The sequence below is a fragment of the Botryllus schlosseri genome, chromosome 5 (assembly GCF_051294905.1).
Source record: "Botryllus schlosseri isolate E-star chromosome 5, Bs_hap1, whole genome shotgun sequence".
NCBI classification, from domain to species: domain Eukaryota; kingdom Metazoa; phylum Chordata; class Ascidiacea; order Stolidobranchia; family Styelidae; genus Botryllus; species Botryllus schlosseri.
In genome coordinates, this window is record NC_137240.1 from 24080749 (window position 1) to 24106843 (window position 26095).

At 39.7% G+C, this 26095-nt stretch overlaps 1 protein-coding gene across 1 annotated transcript; it reads right to left on the minus strand.

Annotated features, from left to right (window-relative positions):
- Positions 1-1256: 1256 nt before the first annotated feature.
- LOC145439457 (uncharacterized) lies at positions 1257-13290 on the minus strand. The gene is made up of 4 exons (XM_080316940.1): positions 12528-13290; positions 11275-11377; positions 9301-9474; positions 1257-5976 (listed from the first exon to the last, which is right to left on the minus strand). The coding sequence occupies exons 1-4, from the start codon at positions 12639-12641 to the stop codon at positions 5825-5827; spliced, it is 543 nt and encodes a 180-aa protein (XP_080173066.1). The 5' UTR covers positions 12642-13290; the 3' UTR covers positions 1257-5824.
- Positions 13291-26095: the final 12805 nt, after the last annotated feature.

Consider the following 26095-nt stretch of genomic DNA (forward strand, 5'->3'; position numbering starts at 1 on the left):
CGAAATACCAACAGTGTGGTCACTTTGCTATTCTTCGAGATTACAATGAAATTTTGGTCTTCGCCACCTGAGACTCGAGTCGTATGACTTGGCGCTAAGCGCGAAAAATTTCTATCATTTATGATTGAATCGGTCAATATGATCGGGAATTGCATATATATTGCTGGTAATTTTTTATCCTCTCTCTGCTCATGTATTCAGATTTACCGGTGAAGTTGAGTGAGATGTTTTGGAAAATGTACATTTCGTGGCCTGTCTGCTATGTCAAAAGATATTCAAATCGCCCATACGTACTAAACTAAAAGACGCATACGATTTCAAATTGGTCTTTTTGCACTGGCAATTAATTTTTCTCTGCGATATGGCATTTTTCATGGGGTTCTGATTGGACAGGACAGGAACATTTGGCGCCAGCCATTTAGGCGCCTGCGGACAATTAGATATATATGTATGTCGTATATATATCGAAGTCGGTCAGCATAAAGGCGGTCCTTTTTCGCCAAGGTTTTCTCGTTCTGGCACAATTCTCGGAGTCGCATGTTACATGGCCTGGAACATTCATTTGTCTTGGTGCGTCATGGTGTGATAATGGCTGACGCCGAGATGACCATTTCTATACCTCATGCATATTTTGTCTTGGTGGAAGAGTATGTGCTGAGCAGAGGAGGTCAAAGTTGTAAGCGTTTCTAGTCAAGTAGAAGTAGAATTAACGCCTTAGATTACCGTCATTTACTACTAGAAGTAATAGATATTTACGAAACGTGTCGAAATTATCATAAGTGGCAGTAGAAATGATAGGTTTCGAAAGCATACTCAATTGAGGAGTGTCGAAAAGTAGATTTAACGAACCGCGTATTCGCTTATGTTAACTCGTATGACAAAAGAAATCGGTGCAGTCTGCCAAAATATACCTAGCAATTTTTTGGAGGAAGGATATCCAATAAGCAAGAAATATGTGACCACGAAATGGCGCGCAGCGCGAAATTTTTTTGAAAAAGTTTGCTAGATTTCCAAAATAACACTTTATAATTATTGTTAATTCAGGAAAAAATGTGGACCCCCTTCGAGCTCGGGCCCCCCATCTCAATTGGGGGCTTGGGTGTGGCAGTTACGGTAATGCCAATATAACCATTTCAACGCGCCATCGCCCCCCCTATCGCCCCCTTCGTCCGTTTTCGCCCCCCTATCGCCCCCTTGGCTATTATCGCCCCCCTGGACCGACATATCGCCCACTGGGGGGCGATATCGCCCACGTTGGGAACCACTGTTTTAGGCCATGTAGCATGCGACTCCAAGAAGTGTGCCAGAATGATCGACAGCAAGAAAACCTTGACCGATAAGGACTGCCCTTATGCTGACCGAAAACTTCGTTATATATACAAAATATATATAGGTTTAATTGTCCATAGGCGCCTAAATACATATAGGTTTATCACCATATGGGGGGCTCAAGACCAACGTTTTTTTGGGAGCTGACGAAGTGCTGTTACGGCCCTGTATATATTTAGGGTTGCATTTAAAACAGAAATCGATTTAAAACAAACATGTATAAAACAAGGCCCTCATTTAAAACATGACTATATTGTTTTTTATGTTTTTGTCAAGCCATGACGTCACGAATATTCAATTGATTGACATCGACATTTGAGCTCCATTGACGAAATATCTGTACAATTATTGTTGAGTCGACTATTTTGAGAGTTCTAACCATCCCATATCGATATACGTCGGATATATCGGTTGGTAGTTGTCGGTAGGATCATACAACACCGTTTGGTTTAAATGCAATCCTATATATAGTGATAGCTTTTACAATAACTTTGTTTCGCTCCAGCCGTAATAAATTCATATTTGCGCAATATCATTATCGCGTGAACAAAAGTTTGTTCGGAAAGCGGGTGTAATGGTCGGCGGACAATGAATGTCACCGTTGGGATGTGTTTACTGTAGGGCTGTGCAGCGCGAGCGAGTGCGGGGCTATGAGGCACATATATTACTAGGACAACTCCTTCCGAACCGAGACACGAGAGAGACCTGAAGCTTGATCGGCATATGGCTGGGAAAAGTGCGGTGTCAAAAAGATCGGCGGTGATGTAACCTTCGCCACAACTGATCGTCACTGGTTACGTTCGATATTGATATGCCCGGTCGTCGAAATAGTCGGCACCGACTAGTCCAGTCTTTGCAATCCGAGTAGACAGTAGATCACATACAGCACAAATTCAGCTCGCAGAGAAAAATGATGCACCCAATTTTACATCTCGTGCGTCAGACATGTTTTATAGGGCTGCGCCGAGTAAAATTCTTGTCTGCTTGTTATCCATGTCACACACGCTCGTAAAACGTAGCATACTAATATTGCAACTGCATTCTGAGGTTTGGGTTGCGACATGACACAAAAAGTCAGAGTTGGGTCGCGGTGTGAAATGTTTATACACCGTGTTATTGAACTGCCATGAACTTCCAAGTTCGGTTGAGCTAAAAAGCCGACAACCCTTTCCTTCGTTTTGATTTCAACTATAGTACACTAAAGCCTTTTTCGATCAAATAAGTCTTGAATTTTGAACAAGAACTTTTAGTGCTTGTATGGCCTGGTCTTTATAAAAATTCTAATCCAAAACACAGCGTATTTTTCGCGAGTGTAAAATGCTTGCAGGCAGAAGTCGAGTACGACGCAAAAGTCCCAGAGGCTTCGGTTCGTTGGAGCGATTCAAAACTAACATCTTTGTTTGATGCTTCTGCCTGATGACTTGGAGAAAAAGCTTCAAACCGATCAAGGATAGTGGGCACATGAGAGTTCGCCACCTCAAGATAAAAGTCCAAATTGTGTTCTGTTTCTATTTCTGATTTTTTCATTTTCTGACTCGCTAGTAGCATCTCGGACATCATGTCTAGAGTATATATGGGGCGTGTCCGGACTGTCTCGTCACTCAGACAACATATCTGGTACAAGGTATATATGAAAGCTATATGGAAACTTTTGAATAAACTTCGATTAGGCAAGTCTGACCAGTATAACAGAGCCTATAGCAAATAGCTAATTCACATTGCTTTCAAATGACACCGAACAATCGTGATAAAGTTGGGGTTAATTAACAGAACTTCGCTCAGACGAGCTGATTCGATGTATGGCTGTCACTGCACATGTTTCCGATCCAGACTATTGATTACGTAATGATAATAGTGTGAAAATATTGATTCACCACGGCTGGAGCCACGAAAAGTAATTGCAAAAGCTACGCTTAGGGGCGAGTCATCAAACAAGTTTATACAACTGCGTTGCAACAAAAGTTACGAAGCAACTGCACTTGAATTTCCTATCGAGGTTATTTGAATTATTCTTCGTCAGAAAAAGTGAAAAATTTGCACGATTTTCATCCGCACTCATCTACACCACGCACTACGTCCGCACTGCAATTTTCATCCCCGCAAGTGCGTATGCCTTTTTTGTTGGTAGTATTCTTGCGCTTGTCGACTACAATGGTCATTTACACCAAGCCGATATCCGTCATTGTTATTCAGTGCATGTCGACTTATAGCACAACCAACGTCTAGGATTTGGATGACACCGATTTTGCATATCACATGACGAGGAGCCCTTCTTTCAGCGACATACCAAGTCCGGGATCACGCCATTAATTAATTGGTATTTATGCCGTTGTTGAACCAGGTTAATTTTCCACCTCAAAGAAAGATTGCGATACTGAAAAAATATTGTTACGAGACCGTCACACGCACGTAATTCCAAATTCTCATTTCTTTACGAAGTCTTTGTGGGCTCACACTGCGGGGGATAAGACGATCGTGCCCGACCATTTCGGGATCTGGAAATATCAATATCGATGAGGGTTGCAGCCAAGAAGCGGCGCTGAATGTATAATCGCCACATATCTTTTTCGCAGCCCACTACAGCCTAAGGAGTTGCATGTTGGCAGAAATATTTTATTGGCGGAAATTGACGGCAGCGCAATGATGGTTTCTAATGGTTTCGCACGAGAAGGCTTCACAATTGCACGTCCTTACTAAAAGTATCTCGACGGTCCCAATACTGTTCTATCATAATTAAGACACAATGAGAGTCATTTATGCTAATCCTGTTATTTTTATTCTTATATTATATATATTTGAGAGGCGGTGGAGGTACATACCGAATAATCCATATAACATCAATAAATCAAGTGACAATAAAACGAGTATAGCAGGAAGAATGCTTTCACGTTTCATAAATTTACAGCAAACTGTTGATTTACGAAAAAAATTGGGTCCCCTTCGAGCTTGCCCTCCCTACTACAAAGACGAGGTGTGCGTGGTCATTCAGAACTGCATAAAAGTAATCATGGTGCAAATGGCGTAGGATAACCTCATAGCTCCATCCTTAATTGATGTATCCCTTGTGAGACACACATATATCGTGCCCATGTCAACCCGATCATATTTGCGATACTTCGGAAATCCGGACCGACAACCGAAGTTTATCGGCTCGCAAAAAGTAGGTTGGAATTTAGAGAATTAACGCGTGTTTTTATGTTAATGCGTGGTCTAAAATCATTGCCCGTATAAATTAAACCAGATCGTGTAATTAGTATTATATCAATGACAAAAAAAAACGAGTTTGAACGGCACCATCCAAACTGCAAAGTTGAATTGGCCTAAGACAAATACAGGCATAAACACATGAAAACTAATTAGAGATTTTCTATTTACAGAGAAATTTTATTAATATGCATTACCCGAATTTGATTGCGTTGTAGTTGGGGGCACACAAGACCTTAATTAGTTATAAGCATCACTCATATCCCATATCCGGCAGGCCGGCCGGAGAAGTTACCGCGCCTGGTATACGTTATAAACCAAACTCAGTTTGTTGCCATTTGCACATTACGAACTACACGGTCTGGTGATTATATGTATGATTCCTTATTTTGTAAATAAACCCTCCCTTTCTCTCTGGTCAATTTTTTCAATGATAGACCAGATCAGTGGTTCCAAACCTTTTTGGATGTCGGAGCCGCATTTCAAACATCATAGTTTGGATGGGGCCGCAGGAAAACACGTAGGCGACTTATCACGAAAATTTAGAGGTAGCTTGCCTGCGTCTCGATTTTACCATCCAGCTACCGGTAATTGAAAAGTAATATTGAATTTATTGCAATTTATACTTGACTATAAGCCGTTATCTTTAAGTTAGTAAAATTATGTCTAACTTTACTCTTCACATAGACCAAGGTCCATGACCAGGTGGGTGTCTGGTTTCGAAGACTACTCCAAGTCGTTTCGGCATCTTCCTATCTTTTATTGCATCGAATTCTTGTGGTGGATTGAAATGATGAAAATTATTGCAATAAATTGAATTGACCAGCAGAACTTGAGATGTATCATTGTCCGACGGGTATTCATCCATGCGTTTGAGGATAGTATGCAAGAATTCTCTTTCTCTGGTTTTCAGAAGCGGCCTCGGACGGCTTTACACGTAACTAATATCCCTCATTTTAGCATTCATATGCAGAAATTGACTGTACCTATTCAGAGAAACAAACAACAACTGTCGTCTATTATATTTTGTGGCATATTTAGAGGTCAATCAGAGCCGCAAGAACTCAAGAAGGCTACCTTGGAGCCGCATGCGGCTCTGACAACCGCGGTTAGGAATTACTGGACGAGATAGCAATAATGTGTTTACTTACTACTAAATACCTGTCTCGGCCGTCGGGTTCATCGCCAACATGAGCAGAGCATGAGTATAAACGTATTATAAAAGATATTCGTGGACCACGTTTATCGCATGAGGTTTTTCGACGGCAGACAAAATTATACCGGTATGCAATTAACTGCAATGGAGCATACCTTTAGCGACCGCCGTCACGGAGTTTGAGAGAGCATGTCTCGTCTTCGTAATGAAATTCCATGAATCTGCAGATGGATTATACCGCTCAATTTGCCTACAACATCGATGATAGTCGTTAACGTAGATGCAATCTGTGGGAAACAGGAACATAAAATTGCATAAATTGGATTGTGAATAGTTCAATAACTGCGGAAACTAGAGTTGCATTTAAAATAAAAATCAATTTAAAACAAACATGTTTAAAACAAGGCCCTTGTTTAAAACATGCTTTTTATTGTTTTTTTAAGGTCATGCCTTCGCGAATAATAAATTGTGACGTCATAGTCAATTGACATTGACAATTGAAAATATAGGGTAGATATTGCTCCTTTAACGAAATATCTACGTACTATAGCTGTTGAACTGGCTATTTGGCGGGTTCCAACCATCTCATATCTTATACGTCGGCTATTTCGGGTGGTAATTGTGCGTATGCTCATTGCTCATACAACATGTTTTAGGACGGTATTTACACAATTATGGCATAATTCTGCAACTAAAAAAAATTAAAAAGCCTGTGCCTAAAACACTGTTTAAACATTTTTTAAACCAGTGGTTCTTAACCTTGCCACCAGCGCCCCCCAGGGGGCGCTGGTGAACTTGAAGGGGGGCGGAAACGCTCAGGGGGCGATATGGGGGGCGCTGGGCTCAGGGGGGCGGTATGGGGGGCGCTGGAGAAAAATGGCTTCGCAGTAGATGATGTGGTGATAGGACATATCCTTAATGACTATTCAGAGCAAATTAACACCGAAAACGTCGTTACATATAGCCTTCAAAATACATATAGGTTTAATTGTCCATGAACGCCTAAATGACTGACACCGAATGTTCCTGTCTTGGCAATCAGAACCCCAGAAGACGAATTCCATCTGGCAGGTAAAAATTATATGTCAGTAAGGAAATATCAATCTGAAATCGTTTGCGTCTTTTAGTTTAGTACGATTGGGCGACAGGTATATTCCTGTTGGACGATATCCCCGTTGAGCAATTCTATATTTTTTGATATTGCAGACAGGGGGTCACGAAATAACATCATGCAACGAAGTCATACCAACGGGTTCGCCCGCCCGAATATGTTTAATTATGAGTAACGGGCCCTACAGTTTCCAAGAAACCTCACAATGTTCGCTTTAAGTTTTGATGAGTCTGCGCACACTCAACAACTCACTGCGCTGACCCTTGGACAACAGTGCGTAACGACTAAAATAAGGTAATAACTCCGGATTTGTTGTGCGCAACGTAGATTTTCTGTGTGCAGAGACCGTGTCAGCACTGCGCGCGTGCGCAGCTTGGAGGGAACATTGCACCTCACTTAGCTCTACCGGTAAATGTGTTTACGTGAGCAGAGAGAGGATTAAAATTGATCTCAATTTACATGCAATTCCCGATGATATTGACCAATTCAATCAATAATTAGTGAAATTTTTCGCACTTCGCGCGAATAGGCGAGAATAGCTGCCTCAGTAAATGGACACGCAATGTAGATACCTAATAGGCTATCAGCAAATAGCGGACAGCCAAGTGGGGGTCTGTGAGTGAAGTCCCACGGAAGTTTGGTTTATCACCCGATGTGGGCCCAGGACCAACGTTTTTTGTTTGGGGGGGGCTGTTACGGCCCTGGTAACGAATAATTGTACCTGCGGGCACGCCCGAATATGTTTAATTATTAATTACGTGCCCTGTATTTTCCTATACAACAGCTCACTCAGTGCTACTGGTAAATCTGATTACGTGGGCTGAGAGGATAAAAAGTTTATATAGCGACTTATATATGTAATTATCACCTATCCATTCATGCATTATGGAAAAGTTTGGTACTTAGGGCGACCAGGCCACACAAACTTTGCTGACCATCAAATCACGATATGGGGTTCGTGGGGGCGAAGCCCTTAGAAGTTCGGTTTATCACGCTATGGGTGCGCAAGGCAATCGTTTTTAGGGGGGTTAATGAAGTGCTGTTACGGCCCTCCCTCTTACTCATTGTCTTTATTACATTCCTTAAAATATGAAGTTGGGGGGGGGCGCTGGAGCACGATAATTTTTGAAAGGGGGCGCTGGAAGAAAAAAGGTTAAGAACCACTGTTTTAAACAAAGTATTTCAGCAATCATTTGTTTTAAATACAACCCTAGCGGGAATAGGCTACTATGAGAGCATGTAGTAGCATTACACGGATGTGTTGGCGCAGTTGGTTAGTCCACCGCCATCGGCTGGAGTGATTGTGCTTTGGACCTTTGCTGTACAGTAGGGCTCTTCAAAAATGACTTTTTTTTCTCAAATCGTACTGGCTACTTGATAAAATTGTTAGGTTACCTAATTTAAGCCTACACACAAAATTTGGTTCAATTCCAGCCAGTAACCGCTTTGCTACAGGAGAAGAAAGTTTCTATTTATTATATAAATATAAATATTGAAAAATTTGAAAATTTTCTGTTCACCGCCTGAAAGTGTTAGGCTGTCTATAGAAACGATGCTCGCCAAATTTAGTTCCATTCCAACCAGGGGAAGCGGAGTTATTGCCGTTGAAAAATTTGGATTTGAATAAAATAGTATTTACGGTGAGCACAACTTTAATAAATAAACAAAGAATCGGTCACCGTAAATACTATTTTATTCAAATCCAATTTTTTCGACGGCAATAACCCCGCTTCCACTGGTTGGAATCAATTTTTTTATTATTTATATTTATATAATAAATAGAAACTTTCTTCTCCTGTAGCAAAGCGGTTACTGGCTGGAATTGAACCAAATTTTGTGTGTAGGCTTAAATTAGGTGACCTAACAATTTTATCAAGTAGCCAGTACGATTTGAGAAAAAAAGTCATTTTTGAAGAGCCGTACTGTACAGTATTGCGTTTTGAAGAAAGACAGACGACGAAAGATCGAGATCGGACAATAATACTAATATAACCAGCAGGCCGAGGGCGATTTATATTGATAGACTGTAACCTAGTTGTTTATTTAGACATCTTTCTATGTTATCGCTAAATCGTATTGTGTCTTGTGTATCGTAAAGTACATTTTATGTGTCTTGAGCTGATGAAAATAATAGAATCGCTGATTATAATTATGATGGGCGATGTTGACGGTAAAAGTATTGTGTAATAGACCCGGTTAGTGGAGAAAACATCTGTGAAATTCAACAGCACAGTACTGATGTTTCTTGATAACCTATTACATTAGTCGAGTGTTTCATCTTTCCTTATAGTTTGAAGTTTAGCCAGAAAGGTGCACGCAGGGACTGTAGAGTGTAGGCTACTTCCTTAACATTATTAAGACATGTAACTACTGACTTGCGACATATGTTCTGAGAACAAAGTTAATGACGCCCAATATGAGCATGATTGTAAACTCAATACGATGTGTTGCTGTGCTGCTGCCGCAGATGTTGTAATGCAGGATTGCTGCCAGAACTCACCATTTAGAGCAACTGCTAGTCCCCAATTTCCTCTTCGAGCAGCGATGGCTTCCCATTTTGCATGACATTCCCGGTATTTTATGCGATAATTGATTCGTTTGAATAGAAATGCATACAAGTAGTCGTCCAAAATCACAATTGTAGTAAGAGATTTCTCATATCCTCTTGTAGATCCTAGAAATACAATACCTTTAACACCAATCTAAAGTTGACAATAACCTCTTGGTAAGTTTACTACTTTCCGGATAGCAGTAAGTATCAAATAATATTTTTCTCGTATAATAGGCTTGTATATATCGACTTCAATGATCTATTTATACCTGCATCTCAGTCCAATTTCCGCTCTCAACATTCAGTCTTTGCATTATCATAGTTGAATGACTCAATACAGCAATCTCTTAAGAAGATTTATGGTATGAACATTGTAGGCAGGTCAGAAAAGTTGAAAATATATTGCGAATGTAATTGTTTTTAACTGGGCAAGCATCGGTAACTAATCGAACGTGATACGTAATCTTACATTTCTCTCTAGTGAAATTAATAATCATGAGTATGCTTGATGTTTTATAATCCAATATATCTTTTACCTGAGTCACAGCTAATGTCACTGAAAACTGCAGAATTATGTTTTGGTTCACAGAAAATCTTCCATTCCGTAGTCAACTCTACTTTTACTTCCATTTTATAATTTTGCTTAAATTAATGAAATCGCTTCGATCAGGGATGAGCAAACTTCGGCCCGCGGGTACGGAAAGTCTAATTACTGCAGACTTGATTAACCTTTTTCTTAACATATTCCGCCTTAATAATCATTATCAATTATCAACTTGGTATTTTCACATTTAGCTGGCGCGATAACCTGACCTCAAAGCCTACGCCTTTTGGGAGGTTTCAAGTGATAAACATCACATAAAGTCAGAACTGGAGATACAACTTGGATCACGAGTCTAATTTTCGACTGCATGGCCACTGCAGCAGGTTTATTACTCTTAGTGCTGCATATGGGCAAACCGATTGTGTTTCTGATAGATTCGTACTCTGTATGCATAGAACTATTTATATTCTACTTATATGTGGTAGAAACATATTTGAAGCTAACATGGTTATGATGATATCAGCATTGTGTGTCCTGGAGTAGAATCCGAAAATCTATGAGCAGATCATTGCTCACAGATTCAAATTTCCATCCTATTCTTAATATCATATATATTTTATCTGTGTCCTCACCAGAGTTGGATCAATTACATTAATTCAATTCAATTACAATTACAATTACTCAATGCTAAAAATAACAAATGACAATTACAATTACTGTTAAACATGTAATTACTTGAAATTACAATTACAATTACTGTTAAACTTGTTATAGATTCGGTAGAGGGGTGTTCTTTGACAACCCCAGTGACGAATTAGCAACAATCTCAAGCAATTCATATCTCATTCATGATACGTAGAATACCCTTTAATTAAAAAAACTTGAACGTATTCGAACTATTCCTAATCATGAGTACTGAAAACCACAAACAAAGAATTTTTTTTAAGCGACTATTAACAACCAAACGTTTGAGCGACTAGCCACGACTAACAGCGACAGGCTACAAGACAGTCAATAAAATGTAATCAGAAAAAGACTCGGAGCTGAATGAGGCAAAGGAAATATAATTGGTAAGGCGTCAGCGAAAAGGATGATACCTATAAGGTGTGGAAAAGTAAAATAAATGCAAATGTAAAGAAGCTCTTGATAACTACGAATTACAAAAATTTGGTTCGCATTTCCATTTCCATTTTCACTTGTTGAAAAACTGTTAGATTGCATTTGATGAACATTAGGGGGAGGAAAGTTTCTATAATTCGATAATATGTTTATATATTTGAGCGAAAAAACATAACAAAGATAACTAAACTTCTGTTAATTCCACAATTTTCCCTGTGGCCGACCACTGGCCATGGCCCTCTGGTTGGGAGTATACATACCAAAGGATGTATCAAGAGATGCGTCAGATGCCTTCACCTTCTCCCCATCGAAAATGGATTTCGTCAATAACTTGAGGCATCCGATTGATTTCGAAACCGCTTCCTGTCAAAAACTGATAATGTAAGTATTCTTGTACCACACCTCTGATACACCATGCACTCGTGGTATGAATATGCACAGATCGTTTGTATGTGTATTATGAGTCGGTTTATATGCCGTAAAACATTAAGGACAGAAATCCTGAACTTCCTATTACTCGAATATTTCCTTGCATTGCGCAGAATAATATACGGTGTCAGCAGATATCGTACTACAATAGTACTTGCTCATTACAGGGGCCACATAAGCACACAAGCGCGTAGAAGTGGAAGAAAGGCATGCTGATACGTGCCTGCGTACTTACATACTATCTTCCGTCAAGCATCTTTTGAATTAAAAGTTTGTTCGATTTATTCTGGTGTTACACCGTGAATATTACACTGGCTTGTGCGCCTATAGTCCCCCTGATCATTTCACTTGCCACGCAAAAATATTTCTCTTGATGGTCTCTTTATTATTTTAAGCCCTTGATTGAAGCTCTCGAGACACTCATACTTTTGTTGTTTGTGGTATTCATGGTGCTTTTCGACTGTAATGGACACACCAGTCCGATATTCTTTAATATGATCTTGTCTACTTGTATAGCATGGCCCATTTCTAGGGTTTTTATTTGCTCGGGCGGATCGGATGGCGACGAGGAGCCTAGCTAGATAAACATTCAACACTTGGGTAAGAAATCTGAAGACCACGGCTGGACTAGAACTTGCAACTCCTTGGTGATGCAGCTGTAGAACCTATATACCATTACGATATATTGCCACTGACCGATGTGAAATAAATCGCGCATCTATGAAATCGTTTCTAAAGAGGAATAGGCTACATTATTGGAAAGATGCCGGATAGTGGAAACATTGGACTGGCCTACTCTGTGGAAGCATTGCTTCACACTTCTTAAAAGGCATAGGAATCAGTCACGAGTATGGGACAAAGACAATATCAGTTATGAGACGCAAAACTTTTAGAAAGAGAACGTCTTGGAGGACAGCCCATTGGTGGTCTATAGGAGTAGCGAGGGCAAAAATTAGAATATCTGTCATTTTTTCAGTATAAGAACTCACTGTATGCTAGTCCATGGTAAAGATCGCCGTTTCTCATACCTATCTACAATCGAATAGCGATTCACTGAGTTTTAATGAAGATAGACTGAACAAACCTCATTATCCGCAAGAAACCTTCTGTACGATAACGGTACGTTCAGGAGTTTAATATGTTTCATCATACTGAATAGGGATTCAGCCCGTGAAGAGTCATAGTTGATCCAGACCATAAGAGCCTTGCACTTTGTTTGCTCCGTCTCCTGAATATGTAAATGAATTATTAAAACATAAGTTTGTCATTTCTACAAGTTGAATATAAGTTTATTCTTTCAGCACATAAATGTAGACCATACGAGGGATAAATCATGATTACGGCAAGTTTTTGTAGCAGTTAAATCCGTGGAAAGTTGCATTTATTTTTGACAAAAGTTGCAGTAAGAAGTTGCATTTATTTGTACGCAAAAGTTGCACTAAAAGGCCACATTTTGCTCGGTTGACTAAAAAAAAGGTAAACTTCCCAGTTCCACTCCCGAAATACAGTTTTCGATCCGCATTCTCTATTGATTGACTAAAAAAAGGTCAACTTTCCGGCTCAGCTCCCGAAATACCCGTAAGAGCGTTACTTCAGCGCTGATTTATGGTATTTCAGTCGAATTTGGCCGTGTATTTTACCAAAATTGAAAATACTTTCAGGGAAAATCGAAAAATTGGCAAAATGTTGCAAAAAACTGTATGAAAAAAAATGGACAAAAGTTGCAAAAAGTTGCACTATAAGACACCTTCAAACAGCTTAAAACAGCATTCTACATATCTTCCGAGTATTTAGGAAGCTGCCGGAAGATGTAAAAATAAGTTGCAAAAGTCACCAAAACTAGCCCTAATCATGATTGATCAATGAAAGGACAGCGACGTCCAGATCATTTCCATATAACTTTGATTTGGAGACTGTACGAAATTTCAACACAATAAGGAAGTAGGCCTACTGATAAATGAAAGCTCTGGATGGCACTTAGTTCTGGCTATGGTTTGTTTTGTTAATAATTCTCTCAATTCCAAACACCGTAGGAATGCGATAAATTGAAAAGATAGGAATGTATTGAAATGACTTGGAGTAGCCTTTCAATCAGTCACCAAGCTTGGAATTAATTTCTAGAATATGTTAATAAGAGGCTGAACGAAAAGCAACATAAGTAGGCCTACAGAGGTGGTCTAAAACAAGTACGTTTACTTTTTCGAAGTGCACAAGTAGTTTTCCTCTATTTAGAGTACTTACTCAAGTAACGGGGTGAAATGAGGTGTTCGAGTAAACCAAAGACTAGAATCGTTTTCCATAGCCAATCTATCATTTGCATGCCATGATGCGGTCGGATGCTTACGCTGTCGAATATTTATTCCTCCCTCAATATGAATCATACTCTCGGCATCATCCGCATACCTTAACTTACCGATGTTGACAGTCCATGCAAACGTATTATGACTGCGTCACAACTACTTACACTTACTTACTTACTTACTTGAGCCGATTCTACTTCTACTTGAATTTTGACGTAACATGTTGATTTCATTAAGACAGGTTTGGCTCGCAAACGATCAAAAGTATTCCATACGGCGCGACACTCCAATTTAGTTGATATATCTGTATTTAATTATTAAACACTTAGACGATTCTAGGCATGGTTTGTTTGTTTTGTGGATTTCATGGTGTTTGTCGACTATTATGGTCATTTACACCAGGCCGATATTCTTCATTATTTTCCGTAACTGCCGACTTATAGCACGGCCCACCTATAGGCTTTTTGTAAGACACTGTTTACGTGGATGAGGAGGAGCCTAGGTAAACCTCCAACACGTAGGGATCGGAATTCTGAAGTCGACCTCGGTCGGACTCGAACCCGCAATCCCTTGGTGTTGCAGCCGCGGTTTATACCACTGCGCTATCTCGCCACACCTCTAGGCATTGTGGTGGCCTGCTTATCAAGTAGAACAATAGTGCATTATACCTCCAATCCGTCTGCAGACAGCAGAAACTCCAAATATTCTGCTTCAATTTTCTTGAAATCGTCCATTTTCGCAATTGCTCGAAAGTTGTTTAATGCAAAATTATCGCAAACAGAAACAAGTCTTTCGCAATCGTAAAGATTCGCAATCTGCCTCGTTGTGAAGAATGTTTCACAGTCAAGATCATTCTCCAGAACCAGAGCAATTCCATTGTACAGTCCTAATATAATGGACACGTGTGATATTACATATTATGATAATAATGAACTAGTATTAATTACAAATTCCAGTGCTTATGAATAGAACATCTCCAATATTTATCAGCTCGTTTGCAATTAACCCATTGGTATTGCACTCTTGCGTTTCGACCGAACAATACGATAACGCACTAATGGGGTTGCCGACGGCTTGCAGATTGATGCACGGTTGTAACCAAGTGACAAAGTTACGAGACACAAGTCGATCATGTTTTTACAAGTTGGACTCGAGTCAACTCGAGTCGTTCTTAATCCACCACCGAGTTCGAGTCAAAATGTTGAGGCTCGAGTCCCAGACCAAGTCCTAGTGTTCATTCTTCCATCTCGGGTTCTAGTCATGCACAACTATTAGGTCGTATCCTAAGTCACCAATTCATAGCATACTGCTCGTAAATAATGTTACGAGTCTCGTGACTTGGTCGAGGTATTCGCAACGACTCAAGTACAAGTCAATTCGATACAAAATGGCTCAGGTTGAGTCGAAAATAAAACACTTCCATATAGGTTCCATTTTCAGTCCCGTTCTCTAAGCTAGTTACGGACTAAGATCATACTAGACCCAGCTAAACGCATCGAACCGTAGGAACTTTATCTACTTTTCCTTAAAATTTCAGTATAGACGGCATGATGGCATGTTCAACAACTTTTTATAGTTGCTAATAACGAGACTCGTGCGAGCATCACTTGCAATAGCATGCGTTCCCAACCTGTGGGCCATGACCATAAATTGAAATTTGAGACACAAGAAGAGACAGTAGCCCGATGGAGCTTGGTCAATACATAGTTTTTAGGCAGACATAGTAAAAGTGGTCTTGGGGTTTTAATTGGCTCTGGTTTTGGCGATAATCCATTGGGATATTCTACTTGTTATTTCTGCACTACACAATGAAGACTGTTTTATATCAACATACAGCTACCCAGAGGTCTCAAACTCAAATGTGCTCGCGGGCCAATTTCCTAATTTTTGATGACGCCGCGGGCCGCAGCATCAATGATAGGGGTGTTCAATGTATCATATCCTAGTAGGCATTATTTGACGGCTCCTTGCAGACAGGCATTCCACAAACATCGTGAAAATGTAATTTACTATTATACTATATTCACGCTTGGCACGAAAAAATCACATTTTCAAATATTTGAATAATATAGTTTTTGTGCCGGGCATTTTATTAAAATGATGAGTTGTAGACGCATGATGACATCGTAAAAGCTGTCGGGTTATAATATTGCAACTAGTGGACCTTCGACGTGCCATAATTTTATGTAGTATATTTTAGAATTTACTAAAGATTGATCTGATATCAGAGCATGTAAGCGGTGTTGCCTAATCGGGGGTTTGATATAGTCGTGATAAGTATAGGTTATTGTTGCTGTCATTGCCAAAGTCAAATTAAACCAGCGTTAGATTTTCTTCGATTAATATTTGAACAGATCAATAACAATTTGAATGTTTCTGTACCGTTTTAGCGATCGTACCCCTTGTGCTTTCAATAAGATTTCGCGTGCCCCCTGTCTATTTTCGAAACCATTTCTGATGGTATCTATATAAAAATCAGAAAGCCCAGCCACGTAAAGCGTGGCGTAGCGCGAAGAATATATTCCAGTTGAATAAATTGGCTCAGAAAATATTCCATAGCATATAGGCCTATTTCCACAATGCGTCTCATGCCCCTGATGTGGTGCTTCGTACCACGAAGGGCTACGGACCCCTGGTTAAGAACCCCTGGAATAGAAATGACCAATCACCTTACTCGCCACCGATAATAACATGGATAAAGAGAACAAACAACACCCAGGATGTAACCAAAGAAACGTCACGGGGCCACAGAATTTCAATGGTTTCCATGCAGATCTGATTTGATATCTATATACCCTACGCAACGCAAACTACGGGCTTTTGATAAATTACTATTCTGCACGACAGTTTCATAGATTGTTGCGTCCGTAGGATGACCATGACCAAGTCACTATTCCGAGACGCAAGTCCTTCTCTGATTTGAACGTTTGACCCTACTCAACTCGAGTCATTTTTAGTTTATCGCCCATTCAATGCAAAGTCGAGTAATTTGACGAAAGGTCGCACCAAACAAAATCACAATTTTCTGTCACGAATCATCAACGGGTCATGTTTTATCATCATGAACCTGAAATGTGACGTAATAGCGATCTTCCATCGCATGGTAGATTTTAGAAGTGATGTGATGGTGAAGTTTGTTTGGATTTCAGGTTTTTGTGGTATAGTTTTAGAGTGAACTTTAAGTTCTTAAATCTAAAAAAGATATACGACACTTGAATATATTGTCGAATACTTGAAATTAGAAAATGCCTTCGCGGGCCGCGTGTTTAAGACCTCTGAGCTACACTATTATAGTCAGGAGTATTATATTAATCCTAGTTGAAAACTTTCTCGGTTATCATATAGGCCTATATGAGTAAACTCCAATATATCTATAACTATCTATACCTAAATACTCAAATAACGTTCAATTACTGTAATCACAAATCAGTCATATACCAACCCCATATTGTAAATTCTAGCTACCGAGAAAGTAAATTCTAACTACCGAAAAAATAACTGATATTATTGGAAATGAGCAGGATAATATAGACCCAAGCATTTTCCCCATTGCTTCGCGGGCCGGATGAAGTCGTGTGGTTAGCCGGATGCGGCCCGTGGGATGTATGCTTGATATGCGTGGTCCACGTTTTTTTTTTGAAGTCTGAGTATGTTAGCAACAATATTATGACTATTCCTGACACTTTATTCTATAAATCAGAGGTTCTCGACCTTTTTGTCTCAACGGTGCCCATTCGGTCAATCATTTCTCTCGGCGAATTCCTATGTCCCTAGGATTTAATTAAAGTGTACCTCAATCATTCTGCAACCGTCATCTGTCTTATCGGCTAGTGTAAACTACTACGATTACACTTACGTTTATTTTGAAATAGGCTACTTACTATGTAATCTGAGCATATGGGCAATGTGCAGCAGATCTGCCTGCACTTCATTCGAGAGAGAAGCTTTTCCCGTGTACATGAATTCGATACATTTCTGAATTGAACTCTCCTCAGCACCATGGATTTCAACAACTCCTTCGCGAGTTTCCTACGTCTAAAAGTAGAATGAGAAGCGTAAATTGGATTTTCATCCAACAAATTCGCGTTCCTAAGTACAGTTCCTATTTGTAGTATTCCCAACTTACATCATGACTTAGCATGGCATCAAAGTATTCCGAGCTAGCGGCAACTACGCTTCTATGGACAGGTATGCTCTTTTTTCCAGTCTTAATAACAAAATCACAATACTTCCCGTCTGTCCTGAAACTGAAGTAGTAAATAGATTTATCCCATCTGGGAGATCTGCAAATTAAAGCAAGTCGTGCAATTGTTGAACAATTACATTAGGATTTATTCAAATAGTCAAGTATGATTTTAATTTAGTTTGCTATATTGGACCACCCTCCGGCACACCAGTTAAAGCTTCGTTATTGGCCTTCTATAAAAATCAAACCGTTAACTGGTAATGCATGAGCGATGTACCGCTCTTGAAGTTCAATTGTGCAAGGATTGGATATGAATGTTTCACCGAAGCAGCTGTGACAAAAATACAACCGGCTTTATTTATGTATTGCGGAGACCGGAAACTTACCAGTAGTCCAGACAAGTGACGATACTTACACGGGCATTGTATAAGTGGATGAAATTATAAAATGCAACCCTTCAGAAAATTGACTCGCTGTTTGGGAAAGGTTATGATATTGTATCGGGATTAGGGAATCATCCTTCCTTTCTATTCTAGGTTTTATCTATTGGATTTCCTGTGAAATTGGAATTTCTGCATGCGGTTTTCTAAAATTTAAAAATACCAAATATTATTTCGCAAAATTGTCGCGTCGACGAAGCAGCGCAAGATATTTAGGTAAATAATATAATTTACCTATTGAATTTAGCAAGAACATCCAATCCATAATCCTTGCTGTTGATATCTACCTTTCTTTCCATCGCAATATTGATATTGTTTCGGCGCAACAGGCAACTGACAGTAATAAACAGTGCCACAATAAACCGGTTCGTCGGATCAACTGTGAAATACCTTAATATTGTTCAAAGCAGCCACACGATAAATGAACTACATTAAGTTTCTTGCTACGACTACAGACTACCACATCTATGTTCAAGCGATTCAATCTTTATTAACGGCGCCTGTCAAGTGACGCGTCTCATTGAACGGGTGAGCATTGTTTTCGCCTATAAAGATCGGCGAGTGCCCGACAAAGTTCTGCAAACACAAAAGCAAATACTGCAATCAGCCTGTTCCCAGAGAGCACACCGATTAAATCGCAAATGATAATAATTAATCAGGGGATTTCCCTATATTTGGATTACGTCATAGAGCAGCGGCATCAAAGTATAAAGCGGTAGTTTTCAAAGTTCTTCAAATTTCTTTCTTTATCGGGTCTTTTTACTGGGCTTTTTGTCGTCTTAAGAACAGCGACAATGAGGGGGCTAGGAGCCCAGAATAATCTACGATGGCGGGACTTGGGACCGGGCCACCTGCGTATATAGCCGGGTTATAACATCTTGGGTTGAAATTCTTTGCATTTCGACTTCGGACCACTCTCTGTATGACACTGGAAGCATGAAAACAAATTCAACACTGAACCAGCACGCACCTTGCCAATTCTAGATTCTGCTAGATTTTGACTGATACCGGACTTTGCACGGATCATAAGAGGTCTCTGAATTGAGGTTGGCTGGTGAATGCGTGTAGCTGTTGGCTTGTGCTGTAATTGCATGTCTGTCAAGCATCTGTGAAGAGTGTGTAGAACGGTCACTCACAAGTAGCGCATTTTATGGCAGCCCAAAAGTGCACATTTGAATTATTCTCTTGCCGAACACATGCGACTCGTAGAGAATAATTGTTTATCTCGTGACAAAATTTTAATGGTATGCGGCCCCTGTCATTGTTTTTTGATTTACGTGTGAGCATAGCATAAGCTCGGCTGGTGGTTAGGGCTGGGCAACATCGAGTACCTGAGTGATTTGATTCTGAACCAAGTATTATGTTTCGAGTCGAGTCAAGTCGAGTCTAGTATTCGAGTAACACTCATTACGACGAACGAACAGAATGCAAGATGTCAAAGTTGAAATATGTACCTTTTATGCGTCGGCAAAAAATATAATGCCTGTTCCAATCACATTGAATATACTTTGGTCTTTTTTCAACCATACCGATTTCATTGCATGTGTCACAATGCTGTAAATCGATCATGACTTAAAAAATATATTATTTCCAGTATCCTTCGTAGCTGTGTGTTATCTGTTTCGTATGCCGTGCTAATGCCAATCAATATTTATACGCTTCCTAAATGGCTAATAGTATCGAAACTATAATATGTGTCGATAATTTAATTTTCAGTGGCTAGGAGCGTATACTTTCCGCACTCGAAAAAATCGTCTTTTATTGCTCCACTCGAATCATTGGAATTAGTATTCGATTCCGATTCGGGTACTCGAATCATTGTGCCCAGCCATTGTGGTGGTATTATATAAGGGACTAGACACTGAAATCGCTAAAATATCTATATGCTACGAACTACAATTAAACATGATTATTTTTGACATAACAGTCAACTGAACATCTTTCCAGTTCGTATTTGTTGCTCCGTGTACGCTGTAATAGTTCGAATTTCATATTTAACAATTCCTCTCAACAGTCAAAACTTACCAAGTCTTCAAACTATGCGTTGGCATTGGGAATATTCTGGTTGCTCTTTTGAGTATTTTTTGATAAGACGATCAAGGAGGCGCGACATTTTTCAATACCATCAAGGGGGAGTGTCTAAAAAAGTTTGATAACCACTGATCTAGTGACTATCTGCTATGAGCTTCGCCGCAATCACACGATATCCCGAAGGAAATACACGACATGTATTATTAGTCAGAGAATTGTGCTTATTCAAAGAATGAATTTTTAGGGCAATGAAATTGATATGAAGAATGTATCGTTGTCTAATGTAAATAACTTCGCAGGCGTATGGGATCCATTTTGATTTGATATGTTAATTGTATCATAAAAACCAAATACGTTCTATTTGGGTGTTGGCTACTGTAAAACTGGTTTATGAGGCAATATTGGATGAAACTATAGAAACCGGTCTTTCACTCTCATCATTATCAATGTATGTAGCTATAATGAAACACCTTCAGAATGCTTTGTTCGGTCGCGCCTAGACCGATCAGGCGTTACAATATATTCCCTTGCAAAGCCTTGTCGAAATTGTTGGCAAAGCGATGGAAGATATATATTTTACGGAATTATGATAGTTGAGTTATGATTGTTCAAATTTTTATATTTAGTGATGCTTAAAGAGTCATTATGTAATTCGGCATTGTGGCATGATGTGGCCTGAGTCGCCGATAGGCATCGTGTACAATATTATATTACTTTATAGAAATATAACGTTGTAATTAGCAATTTGACGTAACGCGACGTCCTAGGTTCATTTTCGCATTCGTGTTCATATTGCACCATTCGAAAAGTCTCGAGTTCACCCAAACCTCAATCTTTCAGGGGTTCGCATCATTCCTAATATATACTATACTTGCCCAACTTAAATCATTCAAGAGACACGCTAAGGCGCTATAAAACGGGAATACATTGCTATAAATAGATTAGGCCTATTCATAGTCCACGACAACGTAAACCAGTGGTTCTCAACCACCGGACCACGGAGCGGCGCCGGTCCGCGACGTCTTTTCTGCCGGTCCACCAGGTATATTACAATTTTATACCTAAATTTCAAGATGCAATATCCTGAAGGCTTGTCCATTGACAAATTAAATAAAACATAAAATTTCAAACTGAATCAGAACTTCGTGAGGTAACATTCGGTTCGGTCTGGAGACATGTTCGATTTGACTTAAAGATCAAGCCATGCGAGCGACAAGTACAGCTTGCGCGATCTTTCGTTTTTAATTAATTCGTTTTATGCGATACCGTAATTTCCGCATCTCAAACCCCCTAATTGGAGCGAGCCCGACCTTTGAGAGGGCCCAAAATTATTTCGTGAATGGACATAAATAATTAGGTATTTGTTGAAATTTATCCAACCTTTTTCAATCTTTTTTCGCGCTTTGTGCGATTTAGTGTCACTAAATGTCTTGCTTATTGGGTGCCCCTCCGTCAGAAAATACGCAAGATTTATAGAAATAGGCATTTCAGCATCAGCCATTACCGCACCACGACGCAGCAACACATAATGAAGATTTGGCTAACATGGCACGACGAAAAGTGTGCCAAAACATTCGGCAGTGAAAAAACCTTGTCCACAAATGACTGCCCTTTGTTGACCGAAAACAGTTGACTGAAAACTTCGATATATATATATGTCTAATTGTCCGTAGTCGCCTAAATGGCTGGCGTCAAATCTCGCTGTCCTGACAATCTGTACCGCACAGGACAAATGCCATACCACAGAGAAAATCTATTTTCGAGTGAAGAAATACCAATTTGGAATTGTGTGCGTCTTTTAGTTCAGTGCGCTTGGGCGATTTCAATATCTATTCACTATATAACAGAGACTTGGTCACGATATAATGACAAACAACAAAGTAAAAACGTAATTATTCCAACAAGCGCACTCGAATATGTTTAATTATTAAGTATACGTGCCCCAAATTTTCAGAGACGACACCTCACTCACCTCTACCGGTAAATCTGATAATTCTGAAAGAAAAAAATTTCTATATGCAATTACCAATATTATTGACCGATTCAGTCACAAGTTATAGAACATGTTCGCGCTTGGTGCGATTAGGATACAAAAACTCTCTGCTTACACTAAGTAGAATGAATGTGCTCGCAGGTCCTGGTGAAAACATCCATCCAACTGTGGGGTCGTGGGGTCGTGGGGTCGTGGTGTCGTGGGGGCGAGACCCCCAGACGTTTGGTTTACCATCCAGTGAGTGATCCAAGGTCAACGTTTTTTTGGAGGGTGCCCCTAATTTTGTGGATGTCCAGGTATAGCTATTATCGGGTGTTTTAGTGCGGCGCATTGTACTCATAGTAGCCAGAGTAGCCTAAGTCTGGTGCAGTAGTGAAAAATAAACAAGGTAGCATGAAAAGATGCTTGGTTCGACTCCGAAACACTTCTCTCGATATTGTTAAAGAGAATAATATTATGCGAATCAGCGTGGTCCATTAAATCCACTGCCTTCGGTGCGAAAAACTGTAAACGACTCTTGGTGGTAGCACGTTTATCTGGATCTGGACAAGGCAAATTTACCTCGAGTCGGCAGACTCACTACCGTAGAATCACATGGATGTCATCGTGAACATAATTAATTACGATCACAACCCTCAAAATGTCACTCTCTAGCGCCATATAGTTGCAACGAAACAGTTGTACTCTTTATTTTGGGTTGATTGAAAGTCCACCGGTCCGCGAAATATTTTTCGAAATTTTACCGGTCCGCGAGGTGACAAAACTTGAGAATCACTGATGTAAGCTCTAATAATTTCATTTGCGGTTTGTTTTTTGTTTGTTCTGTAGTATTCATGGTGTTTGTCTTCTACTATGGTCAATTGGTCATATACATCAGACCAATTTTCATCATTTTCATTCCGTATCTGCCGACTTGTAGCACGGCCCACTTCAAGACTTTTACAAGACACCGCTTACACGAGGCGGTGCGCGGAGGAGCCTCGAGATACCTCCAGCACTCAGGTAGGATTTCTAGAGTCGACCTCGGTCGGACTCGAATCCACAACCCATTGGTGTTGTAGCTGTTCATTATACCACTACGCTATATCGCCACTACATTACATATGCGGTTAATTTATTGGCAAAATGCAACCTACCGACGGAGGCTCAGTAAAACCAAGCGCCAAAACCGTTGAATGACTGGTTGCTCACACATGTCATATCAACGTGTCTAGATTATGTACGTACAGGTTACGCGATTTAGTATATACCGAATACTTGATTAAATATAGAGATTGCTTCGAAAATGTCGCAACGAGTCACGAGTCAATCGAATTCCTGAAACGCCGAGTCAAGTCCAGGTTGAGTCTTTTCTGCAAAGTGACTCGTGTCAATAACTCCCGTCATCTGATAAAGTTGACTCGAGTCAAAGTCGAGTTAAGTCGTCCCAAAAAAGGCGAGTTTGTAATACGAGGTTTCACTTTAAAAGGTAACTTCGTATGGTTCGGTCGAAACGTAACAGTTTCCTATAATTCCAAATGGTCTGATGTAGATGCGACTATATATTGGAGATGAAATCGGCATTTCAGGATGACGGACTTTCGAATTCTGATCCCAGCCTCTCATGGGTACGCCTCTGCACAAGTGTACATTAGGGTTGTTCAATAATTTTTGTCCAAATTTCACTCGCTAAGTGATAAAATTGCCACGTTGCCTGAAAAAACGTTACACACCAAATTTGGGTCAATTCCGATCAGAAAGGCCGTGCAATCTTAAATGGAAATTCCGACCATTTTTGAATTTATAGTATTTACGGTACAGAACTTCAATATACAATTAAATAGTATATTCATATTGAAATGAACCCGAATATTTTCGGCTGACACTCGTCAGGGGTAATCGTCAGCAACTAGTAGAGAATTGGAAAGAACATTGTATATCAACAATCGTATCTCAAAATATGCTGGTGACGTCATATTTTGTGATACGATTGTTGATATACAATGTTCTTTCCAATTCTCTACTAGTTGCCGACGATTACCCCTGACGAGTGTCAGCCGAAAATGTTCGGGTTCATTTGAATATGAATATACTATTTAATAGTATTTACGGTGGTAAATTTCGACATTTCGTTATGACCGAATATCGTGTTCCAGGCATGCCTGAAGGGACAGTGATGCTTTTACACGGGTTCACATCTTGATACTGGGTTGTGATAGAACTGAGATAATGAAATTGCTAATTAATGAAAAATTTATTGGACACTGAGTTGTTGGTAATGAGTCAACGAAATCCAAGTAGTCTCGTTAAAACAATGGTGATATATATTAGCTAATAAATTACTTTTAAGGCTGAAATCTGGAACCATGAAGAGAAAATGAACTGACGCACATGTAAAATACAGCAAAATATATTTCCCCGGATAATATCGATACCCGAAAGTACCTTTTGTCGTGCCGACGTAGATTTGACGACGTTGAGGCTGTTTTCTTCGCAAAGCGCTATAATATTTGCTTTTCACGACTCCTATATTCTTCTACAAGGTGCATTACGAATGCTGAGGCAATGTTTTCGAATTTTAGCAGATCCGCATCATCATAGGCCCTTGACATGTACCGTAGAGAACTCGCGCCAACCAACAATGGGTTGTTGGAGGTATGTCATGTGACCAGTTGGTTGATAATAATGATGAGATATCTCCCTCATATCTGCTGAATTACTGCATATCATCCTCGACATTTGGTGGAGAAAAAGACCCGATGAAAGAAAATACTCGCAACTAATGGGAAGAGCTAGAACGATCCGCGACATAAAGATCAACATTGAAAATGAACTGGGCAACATTGAGGTGGATGTTAGTTTAAGAGACCGCAACTGCGTGTCGTTCTGCATCCTCCTATATGTTCATTCCATCGCATGGTGTCTTATCGCAGTGTACATTGTGTGCGTTTTGATCGGATGAAAATATCATCTCCTGATTATTGATTATTGTCTTTCAAAACAATTGTATTCATTAGCCTGGTAATACGGCAATGCGTTTTATTACACTACTGCAAAAATAGTTTTTGCTGATAGTGAAAGATCACATCGATGATTAATACGCTTTATCAAGTTAGTATGCTACAAATTGTTTTCCCTGGGTTTTCGTGCAAATAAAAATCACATCCGAAGTAGGCCTACCATATATGTCGTTTGGCGTTTAGACTATTTCCGATTGCAATCAGCAGCGCTTTGTCTAGGTGGCTGACTGATGCTAATGCTTTGGGTACTGCGAAATTAGAATTAGTGAAAACTTAGAATCAATCGGTTCTATTAGCAATATTTATCAGTTCCACACACCAGAAGATTGCGATCCAATGAAAGGATAAGGGGTAAGCAATCATTGCACATGCACAGTGAGTTAAACATGATGTATCTACGGCAGACCTGGGCAAAGTGCGGCCCGCGAAGCTATTATATATGCGACCCGCGAAAGGTTGCTTGGAATCCAAAACATAAAACTTGCATTTTAAATGATCAAAACCATAAGCTGTATCATATGAACTGGAAATTCGTTCAATTTGAAGCCTGTTCATTAATATGTCACGATTACGCTGCCTACCTCGCATGTGTAATCCAGATTCAAAATAAAGGCAATAAAGGGAATGCGGGAAAGTAGGAAAGTCACAAGAAATCACTCTTTCCATATAGTTTAGTTCGAATCTTCCTTGTTGTCATTGTCAC